The 26,732-nt window shown below is 35.0% G+C and overlaps 2 protein-coding genes across 5 annotated transcripts in view; one reads left to right on the forward strand and one right to left on the reverse strand.

Annotated features, from left to right (window-relative positions):
- GNAZ (G protein subunit alpha z) overlaps positions 1 to 19,468 on the forward strand; it is a 67,468-nt gene extending 48,000 nt beyond the window's left edge. For all 4 annotated transcript variants that reach the window (XM_054844577.1, XM_054844578.1, XM_054844580.1 and 1 more), the window contains one exon: positions 17,397 to 19,468. In XM_054844577.1, the coding sequence (XP_054700552.1) occupies positions 17,397 to 17,741 (345 nt within the window). In that variant the 3' untranslated portion in view covers positions 17,742 to 19,468. The remainder of the gene's footprint in view (positions 1 to 17,396) is intronic.
- The window catches only part of RSPH14 (radial spoke head 14 homolog), a 95,791-nt gene that overhangs the window by 65,814 nt on the left and 3,245 nt on the right, over positions 1 to 26,732 (reverse strand). The window lies entirely within an intron of this gene.

Genomic DNA, 26,732 nt, shown 5'->3' on the forward strand with positions numbered 1-26,732 from the left:
CACCCAGGAAAGGTTTAAGGCAGACTTTTCAGTTACCTGTGTAATGCCACCACAAGGGCATATAGGATGAATGGCAGACTCATCCAACCTACTACATCCATAATGAAGAAAGGTGAGTGCATGATTCTGCATTTAGAGATGGTAAAGACATCCTTCGGGCATGGCTCACAATTTACCTTTGATCCTGATAGGTAAAGGTGGGCTTGCATCTATGATGAGTAGTTAATGTATTTAAATTTCAGAGAGGAATCAGTCTTATATTCAGTAGAGTTCACTGCCCTTCTATATAGTGCACATATAGTACAACTACTAGGACAACTAGAAGTACGTTTTTAATGAAAGTCTGCTTCTGTCTATTTTTAAATAAATGCAATTAATTGTTACTTGCCCATTTTAAATTGGAAAATCTAAAATGCTGTTAATGGGATTTTCATGGGTCTGCTCAAACATCAGGTTTATAAAATTATTTTCTTTATGAAAAAGAAGATAGATTTTACTTTGGGTTGAAAGATTTTAATATACTGGCTGTTGACAGCAACCTGAGAATTTCTGTTTCAAGAAACACCGTTTTTTTAGTAGAGAAGACATTTTGGTTAAAACATGTGATCATTACTACATGTGCCTCTGTAGGAAGTTTAAATAATCTTCTGTTCCCTTAAGAAAGATTTCAACTTCTAATGGTAAAATCTTAGCATCACTTTATTTGCATTGTTCTAGGAAGTCCTGCATTTCAGATAGATATACCTGCTTTCTCTGCAGGTCAGATTTGTACTAGCTATTCCTCCTCCTCTCCCTGTAGAGAATACATTCTGGGCCTATTCTCCCTAGAATATGTTCACTTACGAATCTAATCATTTACATACAAGAAGCTTAGTTTTTGACTGCCTGCTTCAGCAATACAGCATCTGCCACATAAACCATCTCCTTATATCTTTTTATGAATATTTCAATGCCAAGAATATAAGCATATTTCTCTGCTATTTCCATGGAAACTTGAAAAGGAACTAAAATGAATGCAATGGAAAACAGGGGTTGGAGGAGAAGGCATCTTGAGTTCTCACTCTGTGCTTAGGCTAAGTTCAGGACTCACTGGACCAAAATTATTCTCTGTTATAATCAGGTACAAAATTAATTATGGTATTTCTGACCTAATGTATAAACACTGAGTTGAAAATAGAGAAGCAGTACACAAAATGAAAATATAACCTTCTCCCTTTTAGTGGATTGAATAGAAAATCATTCTATAGTTCTTTAAGAAATCAAAGAAATGGATGAGTGATAAGCAGACAAGCAAATAAATGAAGTCCTCTCAAGGTTGAAAAAGCTAGTCACTTTGTTAGTTTTTTCCTTCCTTCCTCTGGTATAATTAATTCTCAGAGTATCTCTCTCTTGATTCAATCCAAGATCCATTAATTAAGAGCTCACCAACCAGACAGCAGCTATTTTACAGAGACAACACTAAAAGTTGCTTTGTTGGAAAAGACATCAGGCAGGCTGCTACAACTACTGCATTGTTATTAGCATTGAGTAAGCCTTAAAAAAAAAAAAAAGTTAGTGTGACTTGTAATTCTGTAATAACAGAAAAGATCAGATGCCCAAACAGCTTCTTTTTTTCTACTCTATTTTCCTCTATTCTGCTTGTCACCCAAATTGTTATTACTCTACCAGCACTTCCTATGATGTGACTGTAATTCCTCTTGTGATCCCACAAGTAACAATCCAAGCAATGGGGTAATTTTTTGTAAATAAGCTAACAGTGCTGTTCTTACTGTTTCCTGAGAGCAGGAGAGACCCATGAGACACTTCCTTGTGAACAGGCCCTCACTGTGTGTAACTCAATTAGTCTTGGGGCATCTGACATTCCTCTTGATCTCAGTTATCAATTATGGTTGGAATTATTAGATGGCAAAGAAAAATAAATACTGTGGTATACTCAGACATACACAGAATCCCGTAGTTTAGGAAAAAAAATCTTGCATATATAAGAAATGATAAAATTTGGGAGTCGATGTACAAAAGGAACAGCCTTATCTTCTAGCATTGCAAATTCTAGGATTAGTGTAAAGCACCACAAGAACTTTTCCCCAGTGCAGGACAGATGGAATCTTAGACCAGTACAGCAGGATCAGTTTAGAAGTAGCTACAGCCGAGATCCTTTATCAGATGCTGATACGCATACACATGCACACACCAAAATGACTAAGGAGTCTTATTGTACCAGTTTAGAGATGAGGAAGCTGGGAAGAGAAGACATGAATTCTGCCCTTCTGCAAATGGTATCATATATGCTGAATTCCTTTTTTTTTTTTTTTAGAAGTTACCATTTGTAAGGGGAAAAAATATTTTCATCCATTATTAAAAAGGAAAAATAATAAAAATCTGACAATTTTAACAAGATCTCCTTAATATTTGGCATGGCCCTTTTCTCACACACACATATATATTTTCTTATTCCTTTGCAAGTTTGAATTAATTTGAACTGTGTAAATTCCAGTACTTATATGAATGGTACAGACCATCATTAGGGAGATCTGATCAGCCTCTAATGGTACAAAATTATTTAACCACTGTTTCTCATCCAGAACATCCAGGTCTGAGGAGGAAACAGAACTGGAAGAGTTAGAAGGTTGGGAGTAAGTTTAGATTGTGAACCAATGTAGGAAAAGGATAAGGTGGAGTGTGATTTAAACAATCTGGTGAAATCAAATAATCAAGAGTTAGTAAATGGGAGAATATTGTTGGTGTAACCTTATTTTGAACATCTTATTTCTGTATATTTTGATTCAGGCTTTATAGTGATGATGGTTTTTTCCATGGATTTTCTGCCTCATTCAATGAATAGAATGGTTTTTCTATGATTAATGAGGGTTTACGTGATAAATAAGACTGTCAACTGTAGAACACTGCCATCATCTGTTGCAGAGGGAGGAAAATGTGAAATGAATGGAACATAGGCTTATAGGAAAACAGAGAAAGCTTATATGGCTAAAGCAGCTAAATGCTACTCTGAATAACTGTGCTAGATCCTAGCATAGGTCCATGTTCCCTTTTGGTTCCAAATCAGTTTAAGTGAAAACTTTCACAGGTAATCCCACATTCTTCCTTACCTTTCTCAAAGGGACCTAATTTGAGATCCTGTGATTTGATTTGTATTAGGTCTGGTTACTCAGAGCTACACAAGATATCAACAACAGCTTGAAAAACCTATTAAACTTTGTTACATAAATAAACAAACATGCTGAAAAATGAGGTTCTAGAAAATTAGGTTGGGTGTCTATAGAATTACTGGGTTCCTTCTAACTATAATTTCTCATTGTATAGATTGTATCATTTCCTATTTATAAGTTGCTTTTAACAGTACCTCTTGATCTGGCAACATGCTGTGGAAACAAATGTAGCCAATGAAATGTTCAGATACAATAATTATAAACTTGAGAAGAAACCAGTAATTCTGTCTTTTGTGCAGTTCATAAATAGTAAGTATATAGTTAAGCATGAGTCTATAAATGGCGTTATAACAATAAAGAAAAATATTGACTAGCACATGACATTGTCCATCTCGCAAGATGAATGAGACAGAGTTCAATGAAGAAAAAACTACGTGTTCATGTAACATGGGATTTACAGGAGTAACACTATATAGGCATCTATGATTTCAGCCTTTGACACTCAAGCATTTAAGTTTGCAATTTTGATGTTTTTCCAGTTTAGTTCGTTTTTGTGTTACATTCTAGACTAAATTCCTGTAAATAGGTTCTTTCTGAAATTAAAATTATTTTTAGAAATACCTTAGAGAAGTATCAGTGATATATGCCACACATAATTAATTTTGTTTCATTCTCTCTTCACGGCATACTGTGTATTTCTGTATATTTATATTTTGTGGTGGTCACTAGTTCCTGGGAGGTTCATTTCATACTCTAATGAAAAATCTGACAACACGGCAGATGAATCTTGACCTTGATTCAGTGTTTAATGTTAAGTCACTGTTAAAAGCAGAAATCTACTGCAGATTCTTGTGCTAACTGGGATTGAAAGATGAAAGTTGTTGAACAGGTAGTAGATAGTGGAAAGAAATTTTCTTTGGAAAATAGTGTGTGCGTGTAATGTTTTAAACTGTCTATAAAAAGTTAATTTAAAAAGATATTTGTAGTTCTTCCAGAAACTGTTGTTATGATAACTGTTGTTATGATCTTTACTATTAATATTCTATAAATTTTATTTTTCTGTCTAGTATGCTTTTAGTACATTATGGTGACTCTAAAGGAAAAAAAATGTACTTTTCTCACCTGGTGAAACCAGTGTGACTCTTAAGATTCATAATGCAGTTTGGCGCAATACAGAGCCACGTTCTGACGGTTTCAATTTTGCAGTGCTCCGGTAACATCACTAGAAATATTCCAAATTTTACAGCAGTGTAATTAGGAACCAAAATGTCCCTTTAATTGAGGGAGGATTTCCATCTATTTTACAGTCTCAAAATCTGTTTGGACAGATGGCAGTAGTGAATCCCTCCCTTTTGTCAAGTGAAAAAATTTGAAGATGTGTAGATATCATTACTTAGTTGCTCATTTCAGTTGAATTTGGTAAAGTGTATAATGAAATAGTGTCAAAAGAAGGGAGATGGCCTGATAACCCAGATGGTGGTGTACTGAACAGTTGTACTAAGTCACAGCAAATATCTGCACTAGCCTGTGTCCCAGTGTGGGCAACAGTGGATATTTAGGAAAGAATATGGGAACAGATCAAGTATACACTGATACTTCCTGCAATGTACCCTACCAGACAACTGAACCAAGGATTGCATCAACATCTTTCTGTTTAAGTGCCCTTTTAATTTAATTGCTTTTTGAACCCAATTACACATTTATGACTTTTACTATTATTATTCTCTAACACCTCATGACAGAGTTTTACATTTAATTATGCACTGCATGGAATGAATACTTGTCTGCTGTCAGATAACTGAATTTGATGTTTCTTACTTCTTGCATTGTAAGAAATGCTGCAAAAATCATTCCCTATTCACCATTTTCATACCATTCATGATTTTATGAGCTCTACTGTGTTGCCTCTCAGCTATTTCTTTTTCCGGGCTGAAGAGAACTAGTTTGTTTATTTTTTTTCATATGATAGTCATTCTGTACTTGTGATAATTCTTGCTGGTTTTCTCTATGTTTTCTAATTCCACTAACTGTTACAAATGATCCTTCATCTTACTTATATCTATTAGCTTTCATAAATATGCAGAAAGTCCTCATTTAAAGCTGGGCTTGATTGTGTTCAAATGAAAACCTATTTACTTGAGAAGTCCTCTTTTCTTTATATCATAGTTTATCAGGTCGGGCTCTTGTCATTGATGTTTCAGATTTCAAATGCGTTTTAATCCAGAGAAAGGGCATTCACAGGCACTGGATTTTGCAATCTGTGCCCCTGCCATTATTCTGTTACACAAGATTATTAAGCTTATTAGTACATTCTAGTGGCATACTAGCGGCAAAAAGTAACAGAGTTCTTTCATTTAAAAAAAAAATTAATTTTCTCTTATGTATACAATATATTGTTTCACTTCAGTTAAGGCAAACAATTGTCTGGGTTACAGGAACCAATATTCACCCTGTTAACACCCTTCCCTGCCCCCCTGATGTATTAGAAAAATGCACTTTTCAAAGAAGGTGCAATGAAAAGCATTGTTTCTTTACACATAATCTGTCAGCCAGAGCTTGGGTTATGTGTAAACTATACAAAAGGTAGGTTAGTCAATAGTCTGTGACAGTGAATAAACATTTTTGTTTTTACTTGCATATTCTCATGTAGTTCTCATGCAGGTTTCTGCAGTATTTCAATAGCTTAGGGGCTACTCTAAAGTCCAGAGAGCTTGCAAGAACAGAAAACAATAAAAAATGGGTATTCCACAAAGGCCACAGCTCCATTCTTTGACCACTTCCTTTTCATCCTGCCTCATCAACGGGATAGTGACAGTGTAGTATAACTTTCCATCAAAAGCATAGCCCTTATGCTTGTATTCGCCTCTTTGGGATGAAAAGTTTGAGATCTGCTCAGAACTGCATGCATAAAATTAACTTCTCATTTATGGATTCAACTATAAATATGTTTTTATAATTCATGGAATTATAGAAATGTAGGCTGGATGTGATTTCTGAAGGTCACTTATCCTACTGTCCCAGCTGAAGCTGGACTATTGCCAAGAGTAAATCAGGCTAGCTATAGCTTTAACTAGTCAAGTGAGGAAAACCTCTATGGATGGAGATTTCACAAAATTTCGAGGCAAATTGTTACAGTGCTATGCTAGGCTTCTAGTGAAATTTTTTTCCCTCACATCTAGTCTGAACCTCCTAAACTGCAATTAGTGTTCATTGCTGCTTTCATCAGATACTGCTAGGAAACGTTTTAGTATCATGATCTTTGTAACTATGCTTCAAGTAATTGTAGGCTGTTATTAGATCACCCTTTAGCCTCCTTTTTGCCAGCCCAAACAAGTCCAGTTCCCTCTGCCTCTCCTTGTTAGGTCAGTGCAGCATTAAGTTACTTATTGCCTAGACACAGAAGGCTGATGCTAAGCTTAAAGGTCTCAAATGAGGACAGCTAAAATCCTGGACCACTTTATGTGTAAAACTATGCAACATTTCAGCTATGTTGAATATGTACTTGAAATGATCCTTTTGCCCTTGAGCTAAGCAAATACTCTAAAGGCCTGAAAGAAAACAAAAGCGAAAAAACCCACCCCACTTGAAAACAATGAGTAAGCATTGAAATCAATTGAGATATGTTACCAGGAATGAAAAAGGTGGCCTCTATTACCACATATAACTCAGTCTAACGTTAAACATCCAGATATTTACAATTAAAGTATGCATGTTCATGCTACTTTGGATATATTTTCAAGAACTGTGAGATTTTAAATGAATATAATTTTAACAATAAAACTTTTTATACTAGATTATTTTCTAAACTCCAGAAATATACAGTTTGCTTGGAATACTGTACAATGCTTAACACCCCCCCCCCCAAGCAAGCATACGTATTATATTCTGCTAATTTGCTTCTTAGAGCTAAGTTAAGAACTATCTTAATTTGTACACAAGAAATCTTAATTTTCTGGCACTGTCAAAGACACTGAAGATTTATTCTTATATTCTTTTTATGGCATGTTTGCCTTCTTAAAATTGCTTGCCCCCCAAAATAATACATAAAAAAGCACAGTGCAAGCTCTCGTAACTTATGTCAAGAGGCTTATGTAGCATAAAGCTTTGTTGACCTTTGAGGTGGTAAAAGGAGAGTGTTAACAGTTGTTTGCTGAGCAACTGAAACATAGCAAGCTTTCCTTTGAGGAGAAAAAACAAGCTACCCACCCACTTTAATGATTAAATGGAGGCCTGTGAAAAGAGGTGTATTCCATGACACTATTTATCTTGTGTACTTTCACTACAGCCGTGGCAGCGCTGCCCTGGCTGGACACTATGTAATGTGTAGATTTCAGTATGTTGGCCCATTGTGACTGTAAGTTTCTTTTGGCCTGTGTCAGCTGCAGTAGAATTTGTTTTGACCATCTATCCTTATTACTTCTTCCCAGAAATGTTGACTTGTGTTGCTGTTCTATCAGGCACAGGACCAATATTGACTGCCCCGTATTTCTGTTCTCCTGAACATACCTTTTTCTAGAACTTTCCTCTGGAATTCTAATTCTTTTATGAGAAGTGACAAATATAGCACCTATCACATGCACATTTTATGACTTCTAAATATAATTTTCCTGTACTTCAGCTTGCTTAGAAGATATGTATAGCTAGTCACAAGCAATAATTCAATCTATATATATTTCTCCACTTTATTCTGCCCCCTTCCATGTTGTGGAACACCCTTTAATACTTTGGAGAGACATACTGGAGTAGCCTTTATCTGGATCTTTGAGCATTTCTGTTGAATGATAAAGTGCCCCACTCTTTCTGATCCTTGAACTCTGTAACCTTTTCCTCTGTTCTTCCAAGAGTTTTATATATATCTTTTCTTTAGGTTCCATTTTGTTTATAAATCCTAGCAGAAGCACCTGTTGTCCTGTTCCTTTGCTTGGAAATCCCCTGGCTCAAAATCTAATCCTCCTGTCAGAAAATTTAACCAAACTTCTTTCTCAGCTCAGGCACTCTCCTTAGTATAATCATAGCTTAGTGTCAGACTGTACTTGCTAGGATTAACAAATCTGTATTGTTCCTGATCTAGGAATATAAAACAGTTTTGATAGATAGTATTAAAGAGTGGTTTACCCCAGTCTGTCATTGGCACCCATATGTAACCACTACAGAACAATGCTTCACTTATCACGTACTCCTACAGACATGACTTGCTGTTTCAGTGCACACCTAAAAAGTTGCAGGGATCAATTTTCAAAGAAAAATGTTCAGGACTCTGTTAAAGTAATACTCCTAATTAAATCTGCTTTGTCTAGTCTAGTCCACAGTAAGCCTTAGTAACACTACAATTATTTTCCAGTGATCATACATGATAAAATATTCATAATGTTTTCATTCTCATCCTATACAATGGCCAAGACTAAAGGTCCCCATGTAATTCTCATTCATACTGCCAGATTCATTTATCATCTGTAGAATTTTCTGTAAAGACAGTAGTAATACTCCACAGGAAATCATCAAGGGAGACAGTATGCTGCAGCACTGCTTTGTTAGGTCTATTTTCCCTTTCTTCTCTGAAAAAGAGGGATCAAATATTGACTACTGCCTCCTCTAACTGGTCCACATTTTCACGTACAAACTGTAAGTATAAACAATTACAGGACATTATCTTTAAAATAATGAGGAATTAATTTGGTAGTTCACAAATTTTGTTTGCTAGCATAATTTTTCCTCCTGATTTGAGGATGAATCTGTTAAAAAAAAAAGGGAAGCAAGCTTGTTTCATGCTTAATGCATTTTTTTGCCCTCACCATATAAATACATATCTTCCTATACAAAACCATGTAAGATTTCTTCAGGGCTCCACTTCATAACACCCACATTTCTCAGCCTTCTATATTCTCATTTCATAGTAGAGATTTAAGGTTCCTCTAATATAAAACCTTCTTTTATCATCCCTTTCATTTTCCCTTTATTGCGGTGGCATAAAGTATATGTATATACATAACATGCTGTGTTAGTTTTCCACCTTTCTGTTCTTCACATTCCTCTTACATATGCAGGACACTGAAAGGGATTTTGGTAGGAAGGACAGAAATAGATGACACGTGCATGTATATATCCATATGATAGGTGCTGTATTGACATACCTACTTGTACTTATCCAGACCTCCTTCCTGTTTTGTTTACCACGTAACTGGTCAGGAATTCCTGCAGTGGCTTTAGACTAATGTAACATATTACTGTGGTGATGGGATGATGAGTTTGTCTACTTGTAGAATAAGTTAAGCTGCTAAGTGACTTAAGAACACTTCTTAATGAATTCATGATGGGACTTACCCTTCTATGTCACCCTTTCTCATTTTGATGTTTTAGAATTCCCATCATTTTCCAGGAAAACTTTGGGATCCTAGGATTGGAAAGAAAGGGTTTGGGAAGGCAAAACAATTCTGTTTAGTCAAACTCCTATTGGTTACCCTGTCCCTTCTGGGAGATGCCAAGGCTAGAAACAGGTATATACAGGACAACAGAGGTAGAGTGTTTTATCCCAGTTTAAGCCTACCTCAGTGAGGTTCTTAATTTATCTGAGCGATATATAGAGTGAAATGGATTAAGTCTATTTACTTCTCTCCAACAGATAGTTTCTTCTTTTTGATTTTTAAATGAAAGCAATTATTTTTTGTAACTCAGGAAATTATCATCATCCTTCCCCATTTAGACCCACAGCCACCTGATCCTATACATTCTTGTGGGAGTCTTCTTTCTTTGAACAAAAGAGGAATCATACAATAGTCTTTTTCTTTTTAAATCAAGTCTCTCATCCGGCACTCAACCAGGACTGCCCAACAGCTAGACAGGAAGGACCTTTCAACTAGCACTCCATCTAGGCTTCTTTACAAGAAAAAAATAGCTCTTTCTATTTATCCAGGCTATCTCTCGCTTCTGAATCATCTGTATTTTTTTCTGCAAAATTCTTCTGCTTTCCCTCTGCCTTCCATTACACATTTATTCAAACATAGTTTGAATTCCTGAATTGCTTTGACTATGACTGTCTTGGACAACGGTATTTCCTTTGATTTATTTTGTAGACTGTCATTATTTCAGAATGGATTCAATGTTTTTGTATAGTAACCTTAAGGAAAAAACAATGTTTACATCCAACTCCTTCTTCAAATACCCACCACTCCTTCTTCAAATACTTTAGCTTCACCTGCTTTCTTTAGAAGGTCTTAAGTTGTGGATCTCTAAACAACACATTTGAAACAGAAAAAAAAGATTCATGCCATTTTGTGAAATAGCTCATAGCTACCAGCATATGCTAAATGCCAGCCACTATTGCAAGGAAAAGCCTCAACAGGAAAATAGCAACAGCTTCCACTGGTTCTTCAAAGATTTACTCGCATTTAAAGATTTTCCAGCTTTTGTGGAAAGCAAACTTTATCATTCCTGTACCAATTTTATTCATCATTTTTTATGGTTTACACAAGATAAATCTTATTTAGTTTAGCTAAGGTTTTCACAATCCCCAAATGCCTACCTGTTTTAAAATAATGATGAAAGAGAAATTATGATTGAAAGATAAAGCTATCGGTTATTTAGTTCAAATGGCAGTTAATTCCCTTATTTGTGATAGTTTCTCTCTTCATAATTTTTCATTTTTAAGTTCAAAGCTCTTCCAACTGTGACCATAAAGTGAGGAGATACTACATTCCAATTTGGCTCCATTTACCAAGTGATTTTTCTAATCACTTGTTATCTTGATAACAGGGTCTTCCCTTTTGAAAACTCTTACTTGTTCTGGAACTTTTTACTGCTAAGCACACCTCTACTGTTCCAGAGGATGACCAGGGATGTTTGCATGTTTGCAAATTATTGGAAGAACAGAAGTAGCCAACTGTTCCTTAGCATGTTCTTTCCCTTAAGCAACCAATTCCTAGTTCTCAGAGAAGAATTTGCAATTAGCCTCCAACAAGGCCATCTGGATAAGGCATTGGCATTATCTTGCTTATACCCCAGCTTGTGTATAATTATGAAATTACAGCAGCACGTTTTTTCTAACCACCTGGCTAGCTACGCCCCTCAGAATTCCTGAACTGGAAAAGACACTGCAGATAAGAATGCCTTTTCCTACCTTTATTTTTCCTCCATGTTAAGAGGAAAATTTTATAAGCCCTTTGGGAGTTGTACAATAATTTTTCTGTTTTTTAATTATAAGCCATAACCCTCTCAAGTTCACTTCCCATATAATATGTGCAGTAATGAAACCAGAATCAAGCCTGCAATGTTAGGATAAGAGTATATGAGTGGATACATTATGTAATTTCAGGCTCAGTTTCAGTGTCAGCCTTCATCTTAGAACTGTGGACATATCACTTCTCATTTAAGATTTTCAGATATATCAAGATGTCAACTGACTATAAAAAATGAGAGCCATGTCATACACTGCCGTTTCACATATTTTGTTTGGATTTACTTGTCATTTAATTCCACATGAAAAGTGAGATTGAACACCATGTATTTCATGTCTCCATGTTAACAGTTAAAAAAAAAAATCAGAACAACTTCAGTTAGTTTTCTGTTCTTCATATGGAAGTAGGTGCTACCTATTTCTCTTTCCCTAAAGTTATAATAATTTTATGGATGACATCTTACTGTTACTTGAAGACTTGGTTTTTCCTTTCTGATACATTTCCTCATGGTCCAGTGATACATTTTCCTACTTTTACTATTATGGTTAAATTATGAAATGGATTTGGGGGGTTCATTTCCCATGGTCTATCATGCATTTATACCATGCAGCCATAGTTTTGTACTGGTGTACTATAGCCTGCATCTTTGTTGGAAATGATTCCTGATTAACTTATTTGCATTTTAACTAAAAGAAATTCTATTTAGTTTAGTTAAGGTTTTTATGACTTTCAAATACACACCAATATTATAATAATGATATTACATTGAAGAAGTTGTTTCTTAGGTGTCAGCTACAACAGTTTACTAATTCTTTCTTGACCTCATGTAAGAGATCACCAAGTTTACATTAATTTAAAACTGTCAATCCTCTTGTATGTGTTCATTACATTCCATAATTTATTGAAGGGTTTTAACTCTCTGATTTTGTCCTTGGACTACAGACTCCAACTGAGGATTTGGTAGTAGAGGGACAGTATCATGATTCACTACAAAATACAGTAATAAACACAAACTTCTTAAAATGCAATATCTTGTTGGCATGAATGTTCTGAGAGTTGGCCAAAAACCTATATTAGCTCTAAAACACTTTCTTCCCCAGACAATTAGTAGCAAAAGCCTTTCAACTGAGCTAAAATGTTCTTGCATGGTTTTATTGAGAGCTATGCATTCGGGGAAGGAAAGAAGAGTATGATTATTTGGAAACAGACCTATAATGTTTTTAGGGGATTATCTGTCATGTCAGAATTTGCATTGTGAAAATAAATAATAAACCCTCAAAGAGGTTTTTAAAGCCATGTTTTTACACCTATAAATCTGCCTGTATATAAAGTAGGCTCAAAAGTTAGGTGACCCCACCTTTAAAAAGGAAGAAGTAAACAAAAAAAACCCCAAATATAGGGGCTATATAATTTTGCTTGTATTTCAGTAAGCCTTAAGAGGCTTGAGAGTTAAATTTCAACATGGCTACATACTGCTGCTGTGGCAGCGGCAGCCATCATGGTGTGCTCCAATACTCCCAGGGCTTTTGAAATGACCAGAAACTGCCAAAGGTCCATGGTTTTAATCTGTAAACACAGAATTACTCACTAAAATAACTAAATCAATGCCTTCATGGAATTCTGAGAACAGAGGATGCGATTCTGACCAAGTCAATCCATAGCAAATGAAAAGGAATAGTAACACAAAGCAAATGAGGAAAGTGTAAGAGGTAATGTGAAAAGCTCAGTAAAACAGTCTGCTTGTATTTCAGCAAGTATGCATTTTTAAGGGGTAATTTTTTCAGGATACTGTTTTACTGTAACAATGATCAATATGTAATGATCAGTATTGTTGCAGATTTCCTTTGAAGTAATAACAATAAAATATATTTTCATTCTCTAATAAAACCAAATAAAAACTAAATTTTAAATAAATATTTTCACATTACTTCTTGTGTAATAAACAGTGAATGATTCTTCTCTCTTTATCTCACAAGTTGAAATATGGAGTGGCTCTGGTAAAGTCATGCACAAGAGAGATGCACTAGGCACAACTGACACAAATTTCAGGAGAATTAGACCCAAAATACTGCTACTTCTATTAAAAGCCAAAATCATCTCTTCACCTCCACTTTCCAAACAGGAAAACTGGCTAGAATACTTCACAGTCAAACAATGAAAATACCCAGACTCTAGATTATTTTCATCCCCTCTGAACACAAGCTAGACAAATGGAGCACATAGATATTTGCAAATAATCTTCTAAACAAAATATACTTTTTTTTTGATATCCCAAATCACTTCTGTTCACTTACTCTGGACCACTGAGGTGACTGATGACGTATGCATAAGGTTTTCAGAAACCTAAAATATTGCATATACGAAGGGCTGCAATACCTGCAGAATAATGTATATGGTAAATGCAGCTAATACTGTTTGAAACAGTAAATTAATTACAGGCTAACATTAGAAGAAAACAAAGAGTCAATTATTGCAGAAGAATAGGTGGCAATGTTAGAAATTACTGAAGTATCTTAGAGGTTATAGAATTGCTATCCAAAGTAAGCAGACATCCAAAGTGCCACCCCTGTTACCACTTCGAGAACACTGCCACTGTGCACTATGGCACATGTCTTTGGTAGAAGGAATATATTACTTGATACACATTGCAATTTCACAAAGAATTCTGTGTATAATGTCTGATGCCTTATTCTCACTGCTTTCTGTTATTAAATTATAAAAAAGAAAATGTAGGTTCTGTAAATGTATTTGATCAACGTATCTGACATAATATGTTTATACAGGATGATAAAATAGCTATTTTCCAGTCTGCCCTATTCTGTCTCTTTATTTGCAGGAAGTAAATCAAAAAGATACAAAGATAGATGAATGCACTCTGTAAATAGCGTTGTGAACTTTTGCAAAATTTATTATCTTTGTATACATATGAGAAAGGAACACTGATCTTAAAAGTCCATCAAAAATCAAGTATTTTTTCTTTCAGTTGGGAAGAATGCTAGTATTTTATATCAGGTATAAATTCAAGAAGTCAAGTAAACTTTTTTGTGTTTTTTTGTTGTAAGAGATATTTCTGAAAAAAAGTTGCATCACTATGGATAGGTCTAACAGCAGCTTCCAGGACTTATGTCAGGATCTGGACATATATAGGAGGACATAGGCAGGTGCATGATAAAGGTTTTAAAACTGGCCATACCAAAACATCCTATAAGCTGAAATGTGTCAGTCACCAACTGAACAGTCTTACATGAAAAAAAGTGTTTTGAGGAATCAGCTAAAACATCTTGAAGAAAATAATCTTGACCAGTGTCTACTAATTAGTAGCTTTTGATTAATGTATTTTTGTTTGTTGAAAGATCAGTCTACAGGTGGAACTGGAGAGGTTTTGTGAAAAGGACTTTAATAGTAGTTTAAAAATATGTTAGGAACAACATATGGTATATATGATCTTTGAGGAACCTTAGTGTCTTCTGTTTCTGCCAATCCAAAATACTTTTGACCATACTAAAACTGTTTAGGCTTGAGTTGACTCCAGGCTTTCTTCAAGAAACTGTGTTTCTTTGAAAAAACATAATTTCTGTATAAATTGATTCATCATACCTTTTGGAAGCACCAGGAAATCAGGTATCAGTAATCTCTAGGAGTTTTACGAGATATTTTCAATATAATTTTTCCTCTTATTTAAATAAAAAAAATCAAATCAGCTGCTGTTACTTTCAGATGGTGAGGCATGCCCCTATATAAAAAGTTTAAAAACAGAAAGTTGCTCTTTCTCTGATGACTCCTCTTAAGTCACTAAATTAATGATCGGTACATACTATGAAACTATCCACTATGTGACTGTAATACAAAGTGAGACCAAAGACAACAGACTGGGAAGATTCGGAACTGTATCTTGACATATCATTAATGATGCCCATCATTCACAATACCTATCCCTTCCATCATGCCCCATGCTGATCAATAATGCCTAATATTAATTAAATTTGCTATGTGGACTAAGCTGAAGAAATTATATTGAATCTTACACAATCTCATGCTCTGAGAATACTGAAAGGAAGAGATACTCTAAATAGAACAGGATTTATTTTCTTAATAAACAGTATTGCAAATTCACTTTGCCTGAAGGGAAAAAAAATATGAAAGACACATTGATTTAAAAAAAACAGACTCCACAAATACATGAAACAGCATTTTGAACAGGTTTTTTGGTATAGCGTTTGTAGAGATCAGTTTAAAGAATAATCATCTGAATATATGCATCTCATCTACAGAATTTTTTCCCCGTGTTATTTAGCTTGTGTATTATTTTTAAGGAATTTAAGATTATCATCTATATTGCTGTATATGAAAAGCTTTCTTCATAATTTATCCATGGTGTATCAGTGAGCAGACTTTACAGAGCTGACTGTACAGGGATTCTTTGCATTAGTTGATGTTAATTTGCAAGAAGAGAGTAACTGGCACACAGCTAAAAGACTCTTCTAGTTAAAATAAAAAAAAAATATTAAAGAAATTAGACATTACTGCAGGAATTCCCATTTTCAGCATACGTTACCTCTGTCTCCAAGTCTACGAAATCTTCAGAATCTATATAATTTCCTGGGTTTTAAAATGTACCTTGTTTTGTGAATATTTGTTTCTACACTTTTTTCCTAGTACATATGCTGTACAGAAAAAAACTGATTCCATGTTTTCAGTCATATATCTTTTTCCTACTTTCAGCAGTGCATGAACACAGCTGAACTGGGACAGAATAAAGGTCCACTTGTTCAAGAATTATAGTTTTATTAATAAAAATTATTTCTGGGTATTGAAAAAGATTGGAATGAAACCTTGTGGCTTAATTGTAAAATGCCATGCTTATCAACATTCCCTAGATATGAATACGACTACTTGGTTAAAAGAGATGTTTTCCTTTAAATACAAAATATGAGTGCATACCTCAAAAATTTTTCAAATATCTGACTAAAGTTAGTCAGATAATGATAATGCTGATGTGCCAATGAAACCTAAACAGAAATAAAGATCTAAGTTGTAATATGCTGGAAAACATTGACCTTTAGCAAAAATGCCTGATTAAGATATTTTCTGTATCTACTTTTGACAACACCTGAGTGATATTTATGTTAATAATCTAGAATATTTTCTATTCAAAACATTACATTTGTTTACACCTATTTATAGGTGTAAACCGAGCAATAAGCTCAGCCTTCCAGGAGCTCTTGGTACCCTGGACAGCTCCAGCTGCATCACAAGTAAGTGTGTCGCAGCAGCAACATATGAGGAAAATTCAAGATGGCTGTTGATTTCTAACAGACCTTTCTACTTTCAGTTTATAGCAGAATTGGATTGTTATTTCCAAATATGTAATTGTGGTGGTCATCCTAAATTGTTCATAAATGGAGTTTGCCTACTCAGGGCAGCAGATAGAAAGATGTTAAACACGTCTGGCTAAATTCAGCTTTCACCTATAAATATCAAGTTGTCTCACTGTAGTAGAATGTGGTTATTGTGTATTTTTTCAAGCTTACCATTATACAGTGGGGAGAAATAAGGCAAGGAGAAAATTCTGAGCATGTATGGTGTGTTAAACTACACATCTAAGTGTACAGCAATGTTACAGTTGTGCTGTAGTAGTTCCATCTTTTTTAAAAACTTTATCTGTAGAATGTTTCTGTAGTGTAAAATCCTTAGAAATTACTCATCCCTTTTATTTAAAGAATTTGTTTATAGTGCTAACCTAAATTTAAACACAACCCTGTTTTCCAAAGTTACACCTATTGTTTCTAAATCTTCAGTTTTAGACTTTCCTCCATAGTTGCCACATATTTTAAAAAATAAAGGAAGTGGTAATCTGTGGTGAAATGTATTGTATCAAAATAAGTCAATTAAGATCGCTGAAATTTCATGGTCAGGTAAGATGGACAGTCACCAAATAAAACAGAAGTTGTTTCTAAAAGCAGATTTTGCTCATTGATAGACATAATAATGTATTTTGTGTGCTTTCCACAGTTATGCTGAAACACTATTGTTGACCCTGCTGTTTCCTCTCCTACAGAGTCGAATGGCAGAAAGTTTGCGTCTCTTTGATTCCATCTGCAACAACAATTGGTTTATCAACACTTCCCTCATCCTTTTTTTGAATAAAAAAGATCTGCTGGCAGAAAAAATCCGACGCATCCCCTTAACAGTCTGCTTTGCTGAATACAAAGGCCAAAACACTTATGAGGAGGCAGCAGTCTACATCCAGCGCCAGTTTGAGGACTTGAATCGCAACAAGGAGACCAAGGAAATCTACTCACACTTCACCTGCGCCACTGATACCAGTAACATCCAATTTGTCTTTGATGCAGTGACAGATGTCATCATTCAGAACAATCTCAAATATATTGGCCTCTGCTAAGAATCCTTGGGCTTAATCTGTTTTCCTGAAGTGATAAAAAAGGGGCTAACCACTTCCACTTCTAGTGGAAAAAAATGGGGCGATGCTTAGTAACCCAAGGAGAGAAAAGGGGAAACTTGATGTATGTACACAGTTCCTCTTATGCCCCCTTAACCCACTAGATCATTTTTCACAAATATATGTTCTGGAGAGTCAAAACCTCCTCTCCCAAAAAACCCACACACACCCCCTCAGTGAAAAAACCCCAACAACTTGAAAACCCCAAACAAAAACAAAAAAAGAGATTGAGGCCTAACTCTGTGGAGATGTTTTCACCACAGTCACTGCACTTTTATTCCATTTGTTTTGTTCCATTTCCTACAGTGGGAGTGTTATCATGTTCTATGTAAGAAATAATTCTTCATCCAGTGTCCTAAAATGTTATTGACATGAAGATATAAAGCTGGTGAGTGACAGATGAACTCGTTTGCAAGGTGTAGAGCAGAATGGTCATGTTGGGGAGAAAAGCTAGTTCAAACCAGAAGCTACAGAATAGGAGAATTTAAGCAAAATACACTTAAAGTTGTAAAGAATGGGCATGCACCCACAATATTGGTACACACAGCCAAACAGTATATATACATACATCATGTATGCACATGACTCACAGCATATACTATGTACACACTTCTGCTTTACTTTACTGTTTATCATGGACACCTTGCCTGTTAAAGGAATTGTTGGTGCGCAACTGTTCTGTGATTTCCAAACTGACTAGCAGCTCTTTCTGCTCTTTAAGGCTTCAAATATGCAGCAAAACTACGTGAAACGAATCTATGAATAGGCCAAATTAAGGTCAGTGTTTCTTCTACTGGTAAGGAGTTTTATACATCGAAACAGTCTTCTTTTACATCTTTTTTTGCCAAATCTTGTGGTGTTTCACAAAAAACAAACTATATTTAAGAAGTAGGTTAGTGTTCCTTTTTTAAGACAGATAAAAAAATAAATCACAAGGCAATTTTTTAAATTATTGTTGTAGTGTCTGGATTGCTGAATGTGAAAGTTGCCAACGGACAATTCTGTTCCACTGCTCCAAATACATTCTGGGAATTGTAATATTGTAACAGATTTCCCAAGAAGCAGGAGCCATGGAGATTGTGTAGTATATAGCCTCCAAAGTATTTTTTGTTGTTTTTTCATTATTTTAAAAATGTGATGTATTATTAGAAGGTTAAAGATGAGCGATATGAACAATAACTAAATGTCTTGATATTTCAATTTAATGATTTAAATTATTTACAGTTTAGTGAAGTTAAGGAAACTGAAGAGATGCATTCCTCAGCTCCAGGTTTCATCTCATAAAGAAACACTACTGGGTGGAGTAACATTCCGGCAAAAGTTTGAAAGCATAAGAAGCTCTGTGGGACTATACTGGAAAATCTCAAATGGATCATATAGACCTAAGTCTTTGGTCAGTTGATTCTTACCCCTGCCATAGAAAAGACTTCTTAAAGACTTCAGTGTAAAGTTGGTGTGTAAATATATGTTTGATAATTGTAAAGCACATACGTACACAGAGACACAGACACACATGCACACTGGAAAATAACCTTCTACTTTTGTTGCCCCTATGTACTACAATTAGTGCAAGAAATCTCAGCCAAGGGCTCTAATAAATTTAAAACAAAATGGTTAATAACATCAACATTTAAATTGTCCACTTAAAAAAATAAATAATTTAAATGATACTGAACATGTCTATAGTGTGTTCATTAATTAGCGTTATGCCAGTTATTTAATTGGATAATGTTTCTGAAGTTTTCTTTCCTTTATGACAGACTGCTGAGTTTTGTTTATTTGCTCCAGATCTCTTTCCTCAGTTTATTCACCAACATTCAGCAATTTCAATCTTAAGCAATTACATTTGAGCAACTCAGTAAGATTTAAGGGATGTATTCCCATTTAATATCTTTACAAATTCTGGATGCATGTTATTGTTATATTTTTGGGGAGACAGTTAGTAGCAATTTTAGGAAAGAAGTTATAGATGAAGATCTATAGGAAATATCAGGAAAGAAATATCCATGGTATTTGCAAGATACATAAGAAGCCTGCCAGCATGTTGTCTTATACAGGCAGGTACTTTGCACAGGTGTCTATGCTTAGAAATACATGTTTAGGTATAAGCACGTATATAAATTTCTGAATAGTGCCTGAAGTTAGTGTCCTAAACTGGTATTTAAAGATTGAAAAAAACCTTGAAAAATGTGTTCACGTTTTTGTACTACTGAACTCTAAGCAAGTCTCCAAAATAAATACTAATTCTGTCTGGCCCAAGCCTGTGAAAAATTAGGTTTTAAGAAAAATCTAAGTATTTTTTTAAAGTGACCATATAAGATGATCTCTCAGCATAAGTCTTATCGATGTTTTTTCATTGAAGTTTTCTTGAAAATTCCATCCATTCAGACTGTAACAAGGTTCTTCCAGAACATCCTCTAACTGAAATCTTTAAAAGTCTGGATGTACATTAAGAAAAGGTGCAACTCTTGTACAAACAGCATAAACTCATAAAAATCACTTGTTAAAGGGTGCTAGATAAAAAATACCCCTGGATTTTAAACAGAATTTGACTTAGAATCCTTCACTCCATTAATCATTTCTGAGACCAGCTGAAAATATTTGGTAGTGCTTGGATAGTTTAATTACTTTGTTTGCTTCTTGGCATTTGTACAAAATGCATCAAAAAGTCCTAATCTTTCTTGCCTTATATTTAAGAATCCTTCTTTTGACCTGTTTGAGGATATCTAAATTCAAGCTAGGCTTTTTCTAAGTGACCTGAAGACTTAAGCTAATGATGAGTCAGGACTGCCAAGAGAACTACAATATTCCTGAAGGCAGTGCTTCAAGCAATAATCATTTTCAACCTTGCTACAGAATGCAAACATAATCAAAAATATTATCTGAGGGTCAGGTAATGGGTTAAGACTTTCAACACTCTTCAGTCCAGACATAATTGATAACGGAGAAAAATCTGTTCAATTTTGAATGAGGTGTTTTATCCGTGTAGTAAAGACACAGGGCCCCTTTAAGCATGTTCTGTCAACTGTTACACCTGAAGGATAGAGGCAAAAGAACCAATGAGACTGCACCTTGAGAATATAAAAGGTTTGTCATGCCACACAGGGAGCATTTAGGTCTCACTCATGATGAGAAGATACTAATGCCTGCTTGTGATATTTGCAGTCAAGCTACTTGACTTGGTGAGTTTACTAAAAGTTATATATGGTCATTGCTAGTACAGGATCCTCTAATTAATTTACCATCAAAATGCTATTGTTTACTTCAGAAATTGCATAGTCTTTCTAGTCTAAATTGCTTTCTATAGTGTAATATCCTATTATTAGCCAGTTGAATTGTGAAAAAAGTACAAAATAAGTCAGGACTTCCTTTTTCCAATGAATGGACCATTAGATGGTATGCCTCCTTCACCTCTAGTGTTCATGGTACTGTGGCCATACCAGACTAGTGAAAGAAATGACAAGAAAACACCAGCATTCATTAGAGCATAGCTTCAGGATAAGAAAACTGGGTAGGAAAACTAAAAACAAAAGTGTAGTCATGATGAGATAAGAAATATTTTATATTAACCAATGAATCTTTATTCAACTAAGAAGATCCTTCCAATATAAGTTTTACAGGAAACCCACAATAGAAGTGGAGAACCTAGGATATTTTAACAAAGGCCTAAGGGTATTTTGAAAAAAAAAAAAAAAAAAAAAAAAAAAAGAGGAGTCAGCTACATTTCTCATTGAATGAAGGCTATCTTAGGAAGGAGAAAAGAAATTGAAGCACTGTCATGTGTTCCTACTTAGCTTAAGAAAAGCATAGGCATGAGGAGGAATAAAGCAGTAAATAATTAAGTTTAAATAATCAATTCACATAATTATATTCTCTGAATTGCTTGCTATTAACTAACCATTTAATTCCTATGATGTTTCTCTGTTTTCTATCTGAAGAATTCAAGATTTTAAAATAAATTCTGTTTTACACAGAAGTAGAATAATTTTATTTTCTGATTGTATAAGAAAATTGAGGCACAGGGAAGTTAAAACTTAAAAGTCTGGGCCAAAGACAGGTGCTGAAATGAGATCCCTTGACTCTGTCATCCACCTGGATAAATCATGCAATTAAATTTGCATCTATTTTATCAGTTCTCAGTTTATCAGTGATGCAGTGCACCACCACCTGATAAAAACTGCATTAATACAGCTGAGATTTCACTTCACCTGGGCAACAATGACATTCACAGAAGAGATGTTCCATCTGCTGCAATAAGAATGCCATCTGTCCTTCTGTTTATCATTTGCACTCTATACAGCAAAACAAGTTCCAAAGGAATAAAGGTATCCTTAAACAGTCCTCATCCACAGATCCAATTGGTTATGATTTTCCAAGGGTGGAATAGTGGAAACACTGAAGGTCAGTAAAGTAGGAAAAATATTATTTCTTGGACTCTTCCCAAACAGAGGTTCTGGCAAGCTTAAAAAAATCCATTGCCCCATCCAATCCATGTCAATCTTTGTCTAAAAGGATTAAGTGCCCATAAAAGACAGGATAGATAATGAGTAAGAATTATTAAACTTTTCCAGTATTAACCATACTCTAGGGAAAGATTTTTTTTTTTTTCCTAGAATTGTTTTTGCAGTTGTTATTGCCCAGGTCATTTATTATTGCATAACACCCTTTCACTAACATTTTTAAGTATTGTGTGTCAACTAAATGTTTTCACAAAGAGTGAAAGTCTTGCTATTAATTTTTCCAACATTCTTAATTTTCTCCTGCTGCTGGTTCTTCTCCCTCTTCTATCCTCTATTGAATACATATATCTATCTTATTTTTGTCTGTCTTCTGCCCATTAATTCTTGCCAACAAGTTGTTTCTTCTGGAAATGTTACTACTTAGTGTTCTCCCAGTCTTTGTGGATTTTCCCACATTTTGGTTTTTAATGATCCCATTGTTCCTGGAGGATACTGGTATACATCATTAAATTTAGGAATCAAAAATAGTCTGCAAGTGGATTTGCTTAAAATAATCACATTTTCCTAAATTACTCCTGTTTGGAGAAAGACCAGGTGGCCTGGCACAGAGCTAACTGGAGTCACTGACCAATTCCCAGTGAACAAAAACAACTACGCCATGCCAAATGCATGTACAGCTTATAGGGTTTTTTTGTCTAGTGTGGAACATATTGCTTTATCGGCCCTGTAAAATACCTCTGCTGTAGAAAACATCAGAATTCTAGCTGGGGAATGGTATATTAGTTGCTGACTTCCTCCAGCTGATACAAGGTACATCCTATCTCATTATCTGGATATGAGGTGTAGAAGTAAATGCAGGGAGGAAGACGGTTTCTTCTGAGTAGCCATCTGTATGTGAGTCCATTCTACAGTAACAAAATTCTGCTCAAAGAGTTATCTTCAACCCCTTAAATACAGGCATGTAGATTTTTATATATATGTTATATTTTTATCTAACTAAAAAGAATATATGGCTCAGACCAACACCTTTTTTCAAGTCAGAGAGAGATGCTGTCACGGAATGGAAAAAAGTTTATTCAAAACAAACATAAATGTCAGGTTTCTAATAAAGTAACTCCCCTTACTTACATTTAAAAGGAAATTGCAGTGAAAGCACTGATGCACAGAATTTACTGAAACTAATTTGGCAATTATTTAAATGCCCTCTTTTCATACTACTAATTACCCTTTTCTGCTTTTTTGGAGACAAAACTCCAGAACCATTCCCTGAAACCAAGTCTCAATGTTAAAGACCATTTGATTTGGAAAACCTCATTCTTATCGGCCACCAGTACCTGAAGTGGGAGAAGTAAAATGAAGAAACAGGTATCAATCTTAGCTCAAGAGAAGCCTCTCTGAAAAGCAACTACTACTCAGAGAATTGTAGTATTTCTTATAAATGCAGGCAATTTTTCACTAAGTCGGGACTGTAACGTGATTTGGAAGCTGGTATTTGTCTGGCAGAGGCCTCTGCGAATCCTCTGCCTTCAATCAAAGGCAAGTTTTTCAAGAGAGACACTGCTGCAGCTGGCTCTCAGCTTACTGGATTGGATAATCCACTCCAGGAGGTAACTTGATTTCTCCTTGTATAGTATAATCTCGCATTTCCTGACTATCATCAAACTGGTTTTACAATTGTGACTATTCCCACCAGTGGCTCCTGACCTAAGACGATCTAGTGGAGGGTGTCCCTGCCCGTAGCAGGGGGGTTGGAACTAGATGATTTTTGAGGTCCCTTTCAACCCAAACCATTCTATGATATATTCTGATGCCTACAGGGACAAAGATGGAACAATGGGAGTAGACCTGAGTGGCACTATGGTGTACCATTACATATCCTCTGGTTTGGGCAGTGTATTTTGATTTATGTGGAATTCTTAATAAGCAACGTTTTATGTTTTGGCACCACCAAGAGCTAATGTTGCTTGTTGCTACAGTAAGTCCCTAAATAGAAGTGATGATTCTAGTAAAAACGTTTTCTATATAGCCCTTGGTTTTAGTCCCTACTTTCTAAAAAGTGTCTAACTGAAAACACTTGGGAAAAATGCCCTTGCTTCCTCTCAGGGCCACAATGGATAGCTGCTTTTTAAATTGCTTTTTTTCCCCCTAGAACTTTTATTCATCCTCCAGCGAATGTTTTCTGCTTATGTAGCTAAACTTCCAACCTACTTAGTAAATGCTCTGAGTTTTGGGAGATAGAACCTAGACACAGGCAGGTGTTTACATGTAACATTAGTTGTAGTTTACATCCGTAAGTCTCAAATTCATATCTAAAATGGTATGTACAGCAGCCACCACACCCTGAGGCAGTTTCCCTGTTTAAACTGAAACCTTTCCAGTCAACTGAAGTTGTGCATCATACAGATGATCTGAAAACTCCATCAGCAAAAGGAAACAAGTGCTAAGCTCTTGTATTAGCCTACTAGAGATCTAGCCACATCTAAGGGTTAGAGTTAATAATCAAGTTCAGTACAGCAGGGACTGAACAGCAAGGCTTATTACTGAATTATGCAATTCCAAAAGGGCTAAGGCAGCAGCCTTATCCAGTATGGATGAATGGTTAATTATTAATAGTGATCTTAACAGAAGCGAATAAATGTTGCCATTTTTTAAAAGTTTTTTTTCTCCCATAAGTTTCCATTATGATGCACATATTCACAGGATGGTATCTATCTATCTACATAGGTAAGGGACAGAATTCTTTAAAGGCAGTCAGACAGGTCAAAATTTACTTAAGCTAAGTCCCTGTTGCATTTGATTTGAAAATCTGTAAAATGGCTAGTGAAATTAACAGAAAATCTGATTTTCTGTAGTGATGTTCACAAAGTTGTTTAGCCCACCATATTAATGCACTTCATATGGATTGCATTATTTAGGACTTTAAAAAGGGTTGCATGCATGTAAAAATACATCTTTGTATTTTAGAATTCATGTACACTCAGCAAGGCTTTAAGCATTCATTTAGTTCTTTTCTAAGCACCAGTAATGTAACAGAATTCCTCAGAGAAGATACTTTCCCATGAATTTAAATAATATGGGGTTTTAATAATTTCTATCTACTGAAATTTTAATCTTAAAATTATAATTTTTGTCAACTGGAAGAGTAAAGTTTAAGACTGGTGTTCAGATTAGAAAAATACTGAAATCATAATAATAGAATCTGGAAATAAAAGTAACAAAGCATAAATTCTCTTAGTGTATAAAAAGTTTAGAAAACTGTAAATATAGGTAATAAAGAAAGCATGTAAAAAGCACAATGACCTATTCTTCTGGCAAGTCAAAGACAAATTCTCAGCTTGGATTTCTCTGTTTAGACTGAAGTATTTAAAAGCTAGATGCCTGACTGATGTAATCAATGCAGTTTCTGTTTATCTTGCTGGAAACAAATGGACATCACCAGAGCAGAACTCATCTCATCCTAAACTAAGCACTTATATGTCAGACTTTTTGCCCCTGGAGATATTGATTTTTCTCCTGCTATACAGGGAGCGTAGGATGACTAGCTCAATTTGACATCTGAAGTTAGGGGTAATTTATCACATTTTTAATTTCATATGTTACCAAGTCCATTTAACAATTTTACCTAAGGGCAAACAGTATTTGAATAAAATAGCACAAAAAGCAAACTTCGTTGTTCCTTGCATCACTCCTAGGTTTGGGGTTTTTTTTGTTTTTTTAAATTCACCACCTGAAAGCAATGTCAAAGCATATATTTAAGGAATAGTACCTATGAGCCTGAAGTTGAAGACGCATTAATAGATCATCTGTGGAATACACAGCTCAATGGATGGTACCTTTACTTGCTCATTTGTTTCCTCCTACACCAGTGCTTGCAAGGAGTGGGGAAGGCATAAAACAATTTTCACAAGATGTGTACCTCCTAACACCAGAAAAACTTTCTACAAATCATGTGTGCTGTGAAATTTGTGCACCATGATGAACAGCTGATCATAATTTTGAACAGAAGAGGACAAAGTCCTCTTTTGATGCATGATTTTGAAATAGAAATGTAAGTGTGCAGTCCACACAACCTGTATCTTGAGCAGGTAGCCTTAACTTGCAGAAGACCTAAGAAAATTAACAGATCTAGCAGGAACAGCTTCCCCAATACAGACACAGGACTATTCACAGATGTATTGTGTTAACACAGGGCATTGCACTTGTTATTTATGTAAAGCATTTTCTATATTTTGGCCAAGTATTCTCCCTATTATTAAAAAATTTGCAAATTTTTAGAAGTGCACAAACAGCTCTAGAAAACACAGTTGTCTCCACCAATAAAAAAAGGTAAGTCATAACTTTTAAAGTTTTCTCATAAAACCCAAAGAATAAATTTTCATAGGAAAACTAACTAAAGAAAATTAAGATGAGCAAAAATGGAAAAGATACTGGTTTTAAATATGATTTTCAAGGAAAATGGACTAAAATAAATCTG

This window comes from Grus americana, chromosome 16 (assembly GCF_028858705.1).
Source record: "Grus americana isolate bGruAme1 chromosome 16, bGruAme1.mat, whole genome shotgun sequence".
Classification (NCBI taxonomy): domain Eukaryota; kingdom Metazoa; phylum Chordata; class Aves; order Gruiformes; family Gruidae; genus Grus; species Grus americana.